General features: G+C 47.4%; 1 protein-coding gene across 2 annotated transcripts in view; it reads left to right on the forward strand.

Annotated features, from left to right (window-relative positions):
- trappc12 (trafficking protein particle complex subunit 12) overlaps positions 1-14,763 on the forward strand; it is a 42,504-nt gene that overhangs the window by 3,036 nt on the left and 24,705 nt on the right. For both annotated transcript variants that reach the window (XM_056426392.1, XM_056426393.1), the window contains exon 3: positions 808-924. In XM_056426392.1, the coding sequence (XP_056282367.1) occupies positions 808-924 (117 nt within the window). The remainder of the gene's footprint in view (positions 1-807; positions 925-14,763) is intronic.

Consider the following 14,763-nt stretch of genomic DNA (forward strand, 5'->3'; position numbering starts at 1 on the left):
AGCTTAGATTGTGCTCATTATGCCCCTCAGTGTGTTTGAATGGCTGCTTGAATAAATGAATACAAAGCAGGATGTTTTTTGCATTTTTGCTGCATTAAAGGTAGCGCTTTCTGAAGTCTGTTATTTGTTCAGTTCCTGTTTGGGCTGAATTTTGTTTAACTGGTTGTTAACTCATTGTGAAACTGTAAACGTAAATGGTGGCCATTTCCATGCTTGCTTATGTTTTATGTAAGTTATTGCAATAGTTTTGTATCAATTAATCCAATTAGTTTCACCGATTTTCTGCTAAACTTACACATTTTTGAGCTCATTTACAATTGGATATAGATGATCACATTGAGACACCAAGAAGACCTTGTTGAATAACATAGGAGAAAAGTGGTTGTCTTAGGTTAGGGTCAATGTTTTCTAAAACATTTAAGATTTGGAGATTATTGCGTGGATTGCATTATTCAGCGTCTGGATGGCGAGTACTTCTGGAAACCTCATTATTGTCAATACACCAGGGGAAGCAGTCATCCTCTGTATGTCCTCGGCCTCGAGCTTGTGGTTTTAAAGTTTCATGAGGCTGGGAGGTCACAACAGGTCATATTATACAGTGACCTCAAGTTAAAGAAATGGTCTCATATTTCCAGTCAAATTTAATGCAATTTCAAGACTTTTTGGGGACCCCAGTATGCAGGAATATTAAAATAAAACCGTTTTTGACTAGTTAGAAAAAGCGCCTTTAACTGGATGCAACACATGTGTTTTTGTTGTAGTTTTTTTGCATGTTATTAAATATGTGTGTGTGTGTTTTGGCTTCAGGGCGACGCCGTAAAAGACCTGATGCTTCGTTTCCTGGGAGAACCGGCGGCGATGAAGCGCCAGGTCCTCACAGCCAACTCTGTGGAGCAGTCCTTCACAGGCCTCAAACGTCTCATCGTAAGTTTGTCCTGCCGGTAATTCATTCACGTTCCCTTCTGAGGCCCAGAGCGTCCTTCACCGGAGGGGTTGGTTGCTAACACTCCCAGACTGCCGGAGTGCACACCGTTATCAGCTTTACCTGGCGTATGATGAGTTTTGCTCAGTTGTCACGTGCAGTATGCTCAACCTCTACGGCTCCATGACAACGGAACTTTCTTCATCTCCTGATGAGTGAAGTGTAACGTGGTCGAAGTCGGTGCTTCGACCTTGAGAGGACATTGTTTCGTCAACAGCTTCTTGGCGTGTTCAAGGCAAATCGTATGCATGAGACATTTAATACGACAAAAAACTTGATCTAAATTTCTTCCCACCTTGCAGCTAATGCGATGCTGTTCCAACAGCAGGATCGAGCGACGCTCTGTTGTTGTTTGCAGTTACTTTCGACGTATTTAGCCCCGAGCTACTGTACGACCAGCACGCCCACTTTTACTTTGTTTACTTTCACTTTGACGGCATACAAATATATGTTTATTGTCGATGTGTGGACATCACAGAGGACGATTAAGGGCACTAAACTGTCCCGCTGAAAGCTGAGTCATCACATGGAGGCCGTAATAGGAGTCCGGTGTGGGGCGGCTGCTGTGCAGGTGACTCAAAGAAGCGCTCTACTAATGCAGAGTGTTGTTTAATTGCAGCCGCTGCTTTCAGAGAACTTTTCAAACCACAAAATCCAGCGTTGGGTTTCGGCAGTTTAGCGTCCTGTGGTTTCGGGCAGCATGCGTGACCTTTCCGTCAGTTGGCCGGTGCGGTCACTCAAACCGCCGGGTGGTCAGGGAGTCATTGGTCTCCTTTTCTCCTCGCGTTACGTTCCTCTGCTATTCTTCTGTCCAGCTTCATGTCTCGTTCTCCGCGACGACCACACTGTCCCGCCTCGTTCCCTTTTTTCTGTCTCCCGTCCATCATAACTTCTGACTCACAGATGCCCCTGAGAGACAGAGGTTATTTAATACATATGCACAGGAGACGGTGTGATGGAGGGAGGAGGGAGAGGAGAGGAGTGGATGAGCGATGGAAAGGTGGGGATCCTGCTGTGTCGATGTATTATTCATGGGACTGCTGTGCATATTTCAAGGGCCTTCTGGACTTGGTGTATACATACACACAAGCTGGTACTTTTTAGCTATATGTGTGTGTGTGTCAGTGGATCATACACTGTCTGCCAATTGTTGTGGGTGGCTCCCTGGAGCAAGAGGCAGCAAGAAAGAGGAGTGAGCCAGAGAGCTAGCGCAGGCCTACAGGAGGGATGTCAAGGAATGACGAGTGGAGACGGAAAGAGAAAGCGGCGTTGTGGAGGAAGAGGAGGTCCTCACCCGGCCCCCGGGCGCACACACACTCTCACATTTGACTTTCGCAATGCGGAGAGAGGCTACCGCGGTTTTCGGATCCCTACACACGTCCGATTTCATTTCTCGATCACCTTTCGATTGTCCGTATTGTTATTGTGCATTTAAGTGAGGGGTCATTACTCCAACCTTAATGATAGAGAAGCGATCCTTTGTCAGTGGGCAGCCATACTTTTCATCTGAATGCGGCCCTTTAGTGACTTTTTTTGGGATGCATGTAGGGTGCAGATCTTTGTTTAGTGATGTGATGAGCTTGTCCATGTCGGGCTCAAGGGGAATCTGGTTGTCAGCAATAACAACAACAAGCCGTTGTTCCTCCTCCAACCCCAGCTGAAAATGTGCATTTATATACGATGCCTACCTGAATCACGGGGTGGACACGTGCATTATTGTTGCCCCGTGCTCTTCGTGACCCCTCCTATCTCGATTACCAAATGCTTCTGAACCTGATGACATTCCCGCCAGCCCACTCCGTCTTCCGCTGATTAGCTAACGTGTGAGCATTCTCATTGTTAGCATGCTGCCCGTGGTATTCATCTCAAAGCACAGGTCTATAGGTCTATAGGTCTACAGGTCTACAGGTCTATATGTGTATAGGTCTACATGACTATAGGTCTACAGGTCTACAGGTCTATATGTGTATAGGTCTACATGATTATAGATCTATAAGTCTATAGGTGTATAGGTCTACAGGTGAATAAGTCTACAGGTCTATAGGTGTATAGGTCTACAGGTGTATAAGTCCTGGAGAGGGATCCTCCTCTGTTGCTCTCCTGAAGGTTTCTTCCCTTTTTTCCCCCTGAAGGGTTATTTGGGAGTTTTTCCTGGTCCGATGTGAGGTTTTGGGGCAGAGATGTCTATGTGTACAGATTGTAAAGCACTCCGAGACAAATTTGTAATTTGTGAAATTGGGCTATACAAATAAACTGGATTGAATTGAATTGAATAAGTCTATAGGTTTACAGGTGTATAAGTCTACAAGTCTACAGGTCTACATGTGTATACGTCTACAGGTCTATAGGTGTATAAGTCTACAGGTCTACATGTGTATAGGTCTACAGCTCTACAGCTCTATAGGTCAACAGGTCTATAGGTCTACAGGTCTACAGCTTGGCTGTTTGTGTTTCTCGCTTGTATCCCAGTACAAAGTAGCTGTTGGCTGCTAAACGTACAACATTTCATGTAGAAACACAGGACTGAAGTTTTAGTTTCATGTTTCCTTCTTAATAGCGTAACACATGTGTGTAAAAGGCTCAGAAATGTGCCGTGATGAATAATTAGCCACCGTGATGAATTCCCCGTCATGCCTCTTATTACAAATTAGCACATGAGGCCATCAGGCGTCACCAAAGACTCCTTTTCTTTCAAGGCGAGGAAACCCTGTAATGTCATATTCGTGATCAGAGGGTCAGTCGGGTCCAGATTTAGGGTCTTGTTCAGCAGCACTTCAATGAGGCTCGTGATCGGGACTTGAACTCGGGACCTCCAGCTGAAGGACCACATCTCCACTCACCGTTAAAATATCCATCATGATGCTGTTGCTGACATTTTAAAAGTGTTTTCCTGATATAATCGGAGCGTTGTTTGTCTTTGGCATGTTAATCATTTATCGTGTATCCGGATTCATACGATCACTTCTGACACAGATGAAAAAAAAATTGCAAATTAAAAGAACCTAAGAGTGGAGGAGAACAGCCCACCGCCTGTGGCTCTGGTAGAGCGGGTCGTCCTTCCATTGGAAGATCTAGTACTTGTGCGCTAGTAGGTGTCGACGTGTCCTTGGGCAAGACACTGAACCAATGTTTACACGTCGGGAGGCCGTGCCCGCGGTGTTTGAATCATTAGAAGGACGGGCGGGCGGCACCTTGCATGGTAGCATCAGCGTATGAATGATGACATGTCACGGGAAATCATCTTAAGTTGTCGGATGACTAGAAAAAAACGGCACACAAGTCCGTTTCCCATCTATAGCGATTGTATAGCAGTACATGAGCACAGAATCGGTGCCCCGGTGCATCCCGAGACTTGACTGGATCAAGAGCCGCCCCAATGTGACCACTTCGCTTACATAATAATAATCATTGGCTGAGTCACTGCCGCTGAGGAAGTGAATCGTACACCATCTGCCCTCTCATTCTGCAACCACATCCACTTGGATTCATCCGATTCACTCATGACGCATCCCAACTTCTACCATCAAATGAGCTTGCGCTAAAAGCTAAATGTGAGGCGGGATGCGTTTCGGTGGGCTGGGGAGGAAGTGAGGAAGTGAGGCTGTGCACAAGCAGAACGTACACATGTAGAGAAGTGGGCGTGTCATTAAGCACGTGGCCACCAAAAGTGTCACCTGTTGCAGCTGGATGCTGTCGAGATGGTAGATCGAGCCTTTGATCGATAAGCGTGAGCATGAGTGTGTCGTCCTTTATATAGTCCGTTCATAGAGCTTTATTCTGCTGTGTGGCATCATCAGTGTGTGTGTGTGTGCATGTGTGTTGTAGAACTCTGCTATGAGCTGGCAGAATGAGTCATGCTGCAGAGCCGGAGTGTGACTGCGCCCACTGCCACCACACACTCCCTCTGTCCATGCATGCATACATAACAGACATACACAGATTACACCCCCAACACACAAGAGACTTGTAATTTAAATCAAGAGTAACTTCATTTATTTTTAGTAGTAGTGTTGATGGATTCAGGTCCAAGTCTAAATTGGGCGTTAGAAACATGCATTGCGTCTGCCATCTACTGGTTGAAACGGCTGTATGGCAATTCAATTTAGCTATTGGCTGAGCTGGAGCCCTCCCCTCCCCCCCCCCCCTCATATTTAACCAACATACCATGGCTGTGTAGACTGTGGCGAGGAGTATTAGTGAGGAGTAGCTTTTAAACTCTCAATTAGCCTGTGAATCGCTTTTGCTAATCACGGGCGCTAGTGCTAATCACGAGCTCACACAAATCCCAGCATTCCTGAGCAGAAGTTGTGGCTAACTTCAGGGGCTGTACCTCATGAATCGGCCGGTGGGCAGCATGTGACTGGAGGTCGGCCGGGGTCGTGAGACTGAACAATGGCGAATAGCCCTAAAAACGGTCTCTCGTCCACGCACTCGCTAAAAAGAAACCTCTTAGAAACATATGTAGCTTTCTCCAGAGTGTGAAGGAATTAGTTTTCATCCACTGGCCAGATTGGCAGTTAGTCTCCACAATTATTTCTTATTTAGCAACGTGTGTGTGTGCTCGGTGGCTTTGCTCTGCAGCGACTAGGTTTGGGGCCTTTCCTCACGCAGCATCAGGAGGTTTATGCGGGCATGTCTCCAGAAATATTCACACTACAAGAATCTCATCGACCTCCCATCCTTGTTTGGCCTCATCCCGTCTTCATCCTGTGTCACGCATATCCTACACAGTGAGATTTAGCACTGGGGGTTTTTTTGTTTGTTTTTTTGGGCCATTGGATAATGCATTTGCAAAATGTGACCGTATTTTACTCCTGGCCCACTTTTTACAACGCCTGGTTGGACTAGTTGAAACTGATTTTTAGATCTTTCAATCTGTTTAATGTACTAAATAAAGCAACGGTTCTCAGAACTCTTCTATCGTGTGTCTATTTTCGAAGCCGTTGGTTTTTCGAGGTCGGATGCTTAAAGGATGCAGTCCGCTCGGCTGTGCTGGCCTCCCCGCTACTTCTCCCCCTTTGCCTTGACCTCTGTGCGGTCAGCAGAGTGGTCCGGTATCTGGCTCAGCACCACCCCTGGGCTGGCCTCATCTGTCTCTCTCATTAGCAGTCCCCACTCATCTCTCCATCCAGATCCCCACCCCTGTTTCCTCCCTCTCCTTCATCTCTTCCTCCCTTCCCCCTCCCCTCGGCACTATCCACCGGAGACACAAACCTCTCTTCCCTCCCACAGTGTGACGCCGTCTGGGCCGTCAGCCAGCGTGCGTGTGTGCGTGTGTGCGTGTGTGTGTGCGTGTGTGTGCGTGTGTGCGTGTGTGTGTGTGTGTGTGTGTGTGTGTGTGTGTGTGTGTGTGTGTGTGTGTGTGTGTGTGTGTGTGTGTGTGTGTGTGTGTGTGTGTGTGTGTGTGTGTGTGTGTGTGTGTGAGAGAGAGAGACCTACCTCGGCTCGGTCGGACAGACACACCCCCATAATCACTGCAACGACCCAGCGGCTGCCGCATCGCACTTTGATATCATTGCCGTAACCTTTGCGTGTCATTATCGTAACCTTTCTACACGGCTGTCATTTCCCTCCGAGCGGCTCCAGTCTGCGAGCCGGGCTGCGGGTACTGCAGCGTCAGCTTCCGTGGCGCCGAAGGGCGCGTTTTAAAACCCGAGCGCGGTTGTTTTCACCTTGCTCCGTCGATGTTGGCAGCAGCCATATGCTCACAGGGTTGAACTTGAACGTCGGTGCACTTGTGATCACGACTCTGAACTTTCCCTATTCTGACAGTGACACCGAGATCTAAAAGTGACTGATGAGGTCACTTCTTTTGTTTTTCGTTGTTCATGCTGATCCCCTCTGATGTGCTCCTGCACTTCTCCTGACTTGTGGCGCACCACCGTTGTTGCCTGAAAGCGCTTTCAAGATGATAAAAAGAGTTCAGATTTATCTGACTGCTTGTGTTGATGCGTGAAAAATAAACCGTGTATGGAAAGTTGAGGATGCAGATCCAGAGAGATGCAGCCAAGCACGGCCGCTTAACCCAGTGACGGCTTTTAACATGCAAACCAATGCATTTTTTAAACGGCGTCATGTACACGGCGTCGCGTAAACGCCGTATTCTCTTGAGTTTTCCTTATCCCTCTTCACAAAGCGTTCCTTTAGTTCATCCTCACTTGGAGACGGAAGACTTCTTCCCTTTAGTTCTCAGTATTGTGCATGTCGTCATCACCCACTAAACATTTCTGCCCAATTGATTGTCCGACAGCTGATGCGTCTTTCCCCCCGTTGGACGTGGTTGTAGAGATGTCCCGGGGTTCCCAGATCTCAGCAATTACTCTTGTCGGTGCACAGAGAACCGAACTGATGGATCCGATGTGGCCGTACTAAATCAGTCGGCGTCGTCTCCGGGTCTTTCAGCACTGGGGGGAAAAGTTTGTGTGCACTATACTTTGGGAGACGTCGGATTGGAATCGGGCCCGAGACAGACGTCCTCTTGAACGGAGTCGTCTTCAGCAGCACCCTCGGAGGAGAAGGCGACGCTCTGTTGTTGTTGTTGACAACTAGGGATGCACCGATCTGATCGGCGCCGATCCATATCGGCCGATATTCCCATTATCGGTTTTGATCGGTGTTCTCAAAACGGCCGATCAAAACGGCCGATCAGATGACGTAACATCTGCGAGAACTATCAGACGTTTCAATCGCCGCGCATCGCAACGGAGACGATGCGCCCGGCGAGGGCCGCAGAGGTCAGAGGTCCACGAGGGGATCCTCACCACCGAGCGGCGTCCCCGTCCCCCGAGTTGAATCACTGGGTCAACTCAGCCGACTCTCACATGTCTGCCCCTATAGACTGATGTTGACGGTAAACGCATTCGATCGGGAGCGCGAGGGTTTTGATAACGTTAGCGGAAGGATTTATGTGACAACATCCGGTTTTGCAAAGTTAGCGGAAAGAACCACGTGAAACAACATCCGTTTATCAAAATAAGATGTCGACAAATCATACACGAACATATACAAGTAAACAATGAACTGATTTTGTATCTTTATAGATCGTTTCTGAGATTTAGCTTAAATTATGCTAACATTCAAACATTTTTACTGTACCAAGGAAGAGTTTATAAAAAATAAGTCAGACTTTTGTATGTTAAAAAAAGTCCTGTAAATAGATTTCCCCAAGAGTTCCAGGAAATGAATAATGCAGATGTGTTCCATACATATCTGAAATCCCCTACAATAGCAATCAAACAATTTTAATGTATCAATTAGGACATTTTTCAAAGTAAAAGTCCTAAATGTTTAAAGAAACCTGTAATTTCTTTAATGTTTGAGTTGCTTTATATATGTATTTCCTCATAGTCCTAGGCAATAATGCTACACAATAAATAGAATGCTTCAATCGACACCGTGATCGGTGATCGGTATTATCGGATCGGCAGATACTGATTTCAGTGATCGGTGATCGGCACCAAAAACCTGATTGGTGCATCTCTATTGACAACCCAAACATCAACAGTTATCTGGTAGCACACCAGTCGATCAGCGGTTAATGTTACCCGGAGGAGCGTCGCGTAGAACTCTGAAGTCCTGTCGAGCCGTCTCGTGGAGCGTGATGTGGAGTTCTCTTCCGAGCCACGAGCTCACATGAGCCGGTTCTGCGCGTTGACGTCTCAAGAATCCAGCGGTTGCTCGAGGATGACACTCCCGTTTTGTTCAAGTGTCTGTAGACCAACTACAGAGGCATCAAAGCAAAATTAGCCACCGTTACAAATACAACCCCACACACACACACACACACAGACACACACAAATAATGTAATCCAAAATGCCGGGGCTTGATTGAAGTAGCACTGTCTCCCAAAGCTGGTGTGAGGAAATCTTTTTTAAAGCCTGATTCACCCCGAGGCTTCAGGTCTTGCGAGAGGACGTCAAGTTTCAAGTTTCAAGTTTTTATTGTCACATCCCCTTTTATACAAGTATAATCGGTTCGTGAAATTCTTATGTGCAAAAGCAGGCAGGTAGCAGACTAAAAAAAGAGAAAAATGAGAATATAAATACACACACATCCACACAAAAAGAAGAAAAGTATTAACAATATATAACAGTGTAATAGAGTGTCTTTGTTAAATGGAGCTTTGTTGTGTTTAATCCCCGAAGGAAAAGGCACGCTGAACCTCAGATAGGCAACGCGTTCTAGAAGCCACACCCCTTTTAAACTCACGACTACACTAAGTGTGTGTGTGTGTGTGTGTGTGTGAGAGAGAGATTGTGTGTGTGTGTGTGTGAGAGAGATGGAAGATGTAAAGCGTGCACATTTTGTGTGTGCGTGCTTGCGTGTGTGCGTGCGTGCAAATTCAATCAATAAAGTTATTTCCGATAATGTTACTCACTTCACATCTAAGATATCTCTAGGTGGTCATCAAGATGGTCTTGGACACTATCGGGATGATTTGACAGAATTATTCATTTGGAAACATGCAATTAGAAAAGAACATTTTCCAGCTAAATGCATCAATAAGTAGGTAAGGAGTAAGATGGCGCCGTGCCAACGGCTGCCTGTCGCAGTAGCTGCCCATATGCTTTTTATTTTACTGTCTTTTTTTCCACTTTTCCTCTTGCTTTTCCTTTTCTTTCACGTTGGTCTAAGTTACGGTCGGACAATGGACAGTAACTACTTTTTTTTCGCAACTTTTCCCGTGGCTTTTGTTCACTTTGTCGTTTGTATCGGAGAGCCACAACAAACAATGACTGGGACCGTGGTTTACTCGCGCGCTCAGCTGATCGCGCTGTGCAGGCCGCAGCTTCTGTCTGGAGACAGACCTGTGATCCCGGTGGAGCTACGGAGAAGGGCTCGCGGCTGCAGGTCGGGTGCCAAGAGGAGGGCTAAAACGAGGAGATACAAACCCTCGGTACCGGCGATCATAACGGGGAACGTGAGGTCTTTGGCGAATAAGACGGATGAGCTCGGCGCGCTGGTAATGACTGAGAGGATCTTCCATGAGAGCAGCCTCTTGTGTTTTACTGAGACGTGGCTGCACGCGGACTATCCTGATCACAGCGCGTCTGTGCCCGGCTTCAGGACTGTTCGGGCTGACAGAGACGCTACACAGAGTGGTAAGAAGAGAGGGGGCGGGATCGCTGTTTATGTGAATGAACGGTGGTGTAATCCCGACCGTGTGTGTGAAGGAGCGCTTCTGTAGCCCGAACATTGAACTGCTGGCCGTGGGGATGCGCCCTTATTATTTGCCGAGGGAGTTCACGTCCGCCATTGTGGTTGTCGTTTACGTGCCACCATCAGCTGACGCTGAGGAAGCTGTGGACACCATCCACTCCACTGTGTCTGCTCTGCTGAATCAACAGCCTGGAGCATTCATGGCTATCACTGGTGACTTTAACCACACCACATTGGATAAAGCTCTGCCAACCTTCCATCAATACATAGACTGCCCAACAAGGAACAATAAAACTCTGGACTTGCTGTATGCTAATACTAAGGACGCATACAGTGCCACTGCCCTTCCCCCCCTCGGCAGGTCTGATCATGACCTGGTCCGGCTGACACCAGGTCTGTTCCTCTGGTGAAGAGGCTGCCGGTGACCACCAGGACTGTGAGGAGGTGGTCTCTGGAGGCTGACGACGCTGGACTGGGATGTGCTGTGTGGACCGCATGGGGAGGACATCAACAGTATGACCGACTGCATCACGGAATACATCAAGTTCTGTGAACACACCACCATCCCATCACGGACTGTGCGCTGCTTCCCCAACAACAAGCCCTGGATCACCAGGGACCTGAAGGCGCTTCTTAACATGAAGAAAGCTGCTTTTAGGTCTGGGGACAGGGATGAGCTGAGGAGAGTCCAGCACAACCTGAAGGTGAAGCTCAGGGAGGGCAAGGACTCCTACAGGAGGAAGCTGGAGGCCAAACTCCAGCTGAACAACACAAGGGAGTTGTGGACTGGGTTGAAGCAGATAACTGGCTTCAAGGTGGGAGGTAGACAGCCAGGGGGCTGTGGAAGACGTCGTGCCTGGTCCCTGTCCCAAAGAAGTCAACACCATCTGGCCTCAACGACTACCGACCGGTCGCCCTCACCTCCCATGTGATGAAGGTGCTGGAGAGGCTGGTCTTGGCCCACCTCTGGCCGCAGGTGAAATCGTCGCTGGACCCTCTGCAATTTGCTTACCAGCCTCATGTGGGAGTGGACGACGCCATCATCTACCTGCTGCAACGAGCTCAGTCGCACCTGGATGGAACCGGTGTCTCTGTGAGAGTCACTTTCTTTGACTTCTCCAGTGCATTTAACACAATCCAACCACTGCTACTGAGTGAGAAGCTGCGGGTGGTCGGTGTGGATGCGTCCACCATCTCCTGGATCACTGACTACCTCACAGGCAGACCACAGTTTGTCAGAATGGGCCGTGTGCTGTCTGGAACGGTGGTCAGTGATGTTGGTGCCCCACAGGGAACTGTTCTGTCTCCCTTCCTCTTCACCCTGTACACCAGTGACTTCCAGTACAACACGGAGTCATGCCATCTGCAGAAGTACTCTGATGACTCTGCAGTGGTCGGGTGTATTAGGGATGGACGGGAGGAGGAGTACAGGGCAGTGGTGAGTGACTTTGTAAAGTGGGCCGATGAGAATCACCTTCGGCTGAACGTGGCCAAGACCAGAGAGATGGTGGTGGACTTCAGGAGGAAGGCGACAGCTCCTCCACCTCTGAGTGTCCTGGGAGTGGACGTGGACATGGTGGAGGAGTACAAGTACCTGGGCGTCTCCATCGACAGCCGACTGAACTGGAAGGCCAACATCAACGCTGTGTACAAGAAGGGCATGAGTCGACTCTTTTTTCTGAGAAAGCTTCGATCCTTCAACGTGTGCAGCAAGATGCTGGAGTTATTCTACCAGTCGGTTGTCGCCAGTGTGCTGCACTTCTCCATTGTCTGCTGGGGGTGCAGAATCGGAGCCGGAGACACCAGCCGTCTTAACAAACTGGTTAGGAAGGCTGGCTCCATCATCGGCTGCCAGCTGGAGCACCTGGAACAGGTGGTGGAGAGGAGGACGTTGAAGAAACTTGTGTCCATATTGGACAACCCGGACCACCCTCTCCACCACCTCCTACAGGGACAGAGGAGGACTTTCTCCAGTCGTTTCCTCACGCTCCGCTGCCACAAGGACAGATACAGGAGAACATTCCTGCCGACGGCTATGAGGCTCTATAACAGATCACCTCTTGCCAGATCCTAGTGCAATAACTGCAATAATAACTCCATATACACTATGTTGATCTGCACTTCACACATTTCATTTATTTACACTACACACATACACGCACTTTGCATTTTGCACTGTCTATATTTAATATTTGATATTTTTATATTTTATTTAATTTTAGTCATTAGTATTGTATTGTGTATGCATATATGTTGTATATATACATATATATTTTATATTTTACTTTGTATACTTCTTGTATACATCTATATCTTTCATCCCTGTTTTTTATATTTTATTTTTTATTCTCGTGTTTAGTTTATTGGTGCTGCTACTGCTACGACAAATTTCCCCTTGGGGATTAATAAAGTATTTATCTATCTATCTATCTAATATGGTGCACTTTGATATCAAAGTTCAAGGGTTGGATGTGTGAAGAGCTCGGAGACGCTCTTCACTCATTAACACATCGGTTGCATCGATGCGAGGTGATGGCGCGGCTAAAAAGTCACACCCACGAATAAGGGTCGAAAACCGACTCTGCAGTATTTCGCGTTACTCCCTCTTGTAATATGTTGTCGGTGCATATGGATATTTTTATAAAAACATGTAGGCACTCTAAACGGCTGAAAAGAGGCTCGTCGGCTATACAGGAGCGTCCTTAGGGCACAATCACACTGGACGTGACTCTAAAAAGCACAGCCGCACCAAAAACGCCTAGGCAAAAACGTGCCGGGCAAAACATGCGGTGCGCCTGTGGAGCGGACCTGCGTGCGCAACCAACCGTTGATTTTGGGTTTAAGATTTTTTTTTTAAAGAAAGGAAGGAATACGGCGAATACCACCATCTATTCCATGAGTTGTGTCTCGATGGCGAAGCTTTCAGTTTCACTTCCGACCGAGCAGGAGTCAGTTTGAGTCGTGTTTAGATTTAGAATTATAAAGCTCTTCGTAATTAAATACCGCTAATATGAGGTTCTCCTCGGGAAAACAGGAAGGAAAGCCTCCTGCTTGATTTGATTGGCTGCATTGGCCGAGTGTGACATTGATGAGCTGTGCGCCTCCGCGCCTCGCGTCTAAAGTTGAGAATATTTAAACTTTTAACCGCGCATGAAAAACGCAAGAAAACCTCGCCGCGTGGCATTTAAAAGGCATTTTTTTAGGGTCGCGTCTGGTGTGATCGAGCCCTTTTTCCTTCTCCCCTTCTTCCTTCTCCCCCTCTCCCTTATATTCCTTCTCCTCTTCTTCCTTCTTCTTTCTCTCTTCCTTCTCCCCTTCTTCCTTCTCCCCTTCCCCCTTTCTCCCCTATCTTCCTTCTCTCCTTCTCCTCTTATTCCTTTTCCCATATATTCCTTCTCCCCTATCTTCCTTCTGCCCTTCTTCATTATTCCTTCTCCCCTATATTCCCTCTCCCATATATTCCTTCTCCCTTTCTTCCTTCTCCCCTATCTTCCGTTTCCTCTTCTTCCTTTTCCCCTTCTTCCGTCTTCCGTTTCCCTTCTTCCTTCTCCCCTATCTTCTTTCTATTGTCCGGTTGTCTTTGTGGACCCCAGGTGGGTGTGATATCCTCCGACCTCAAAGACGAGCAGCAGCAAACCAAAGGAAGTGTCCCCTCCCCACAGGAGACACACTTCTTTAACCAGGCCTCTGCAGTCGATTCCTCATTTAATATCACTGGCAATAAATCGTCATGGTAATGCCTCCTCATTTGATTTGAGGGGATCTGATTATGCCCGATTGCGGCGTCATTTGAGCTGAGCTAAATAATTTATCACCATCAGTCCATTGTTTTTCTATTTTTATGTCCTCCCAACACCCTTTCTGTTAATTGAAATCATTCAAACCTGGGGAGTGACAGCGTGGTGCATAATGGCATTCGTGACAACCTATCATAAAGCGCATTGCAGTGGTGGCTGGTGTAATTATTTTTTTCTAGAGCCATCCAATCAATTTTAGCAAACATCCCAGCATTATTAAATGCTAAAAAAAGTATCAGACACGCATTTCTATTTTGTAGTTAAATATTTAACATTTATTCAAACACTGACATAATAAGGACATCTTATTCATACAATTCAGTCTTTTAATATATATATATTAGGGCTGTCAGCATTAACGCGTTAATCTATGCGATTAATTTGGCCGCGATTAACGCACTAAAATATTTTAGCGCAATTAACGCAACTTTGTTTACTTCCGGTGTCGTTGAAGTTGTTGCACTCCTCTGAGTGTCAAGCCACGGCAGTCCGCCTCCTTCCTCCCGTCTGCTCCTCGATATTCACAGAGAAGCAGAGGGCGACGTGTCGGTGCCGCGGGGCGGAAGGTGCAGGTGACTTTTTTTTTGCTCCGCCCCGATGCGCGCGCAGACACGCCGGCATGGAGCTCTACGGCGTGCGGGACGGAGAGCCGAGAAGAGTGAACGACACGTGGAGACAGAATGACATGCTGCTGTAGAGACGACAACAGACGTTTAGTTTAATAAAAGAACAAAGACGTCTTTAAGGAAAGAACCGTACATTACTTCTGCTGTAATCTGGCGCTATAGAGAACATTACAGGGGGGCGGGGCCTCACCCTGATAG

The sequence above is a fragment of the Pseudoliparis swirei genome, chromosome 11 (genome assembly GCF_029220125.1).
Source record: "Pseudoliparis swirei isolate HS2019 ecotype Mariana Trench chromosome 11, NWPU_hadal_v1, whole genome shotgun sequence".
Lineage (NCBI taxonomy): Eukaryota > Metazoa > Chordata > Actinopteri > Perciformes > Liparidae > Pseudoliparis > Pseudoliparis swirei.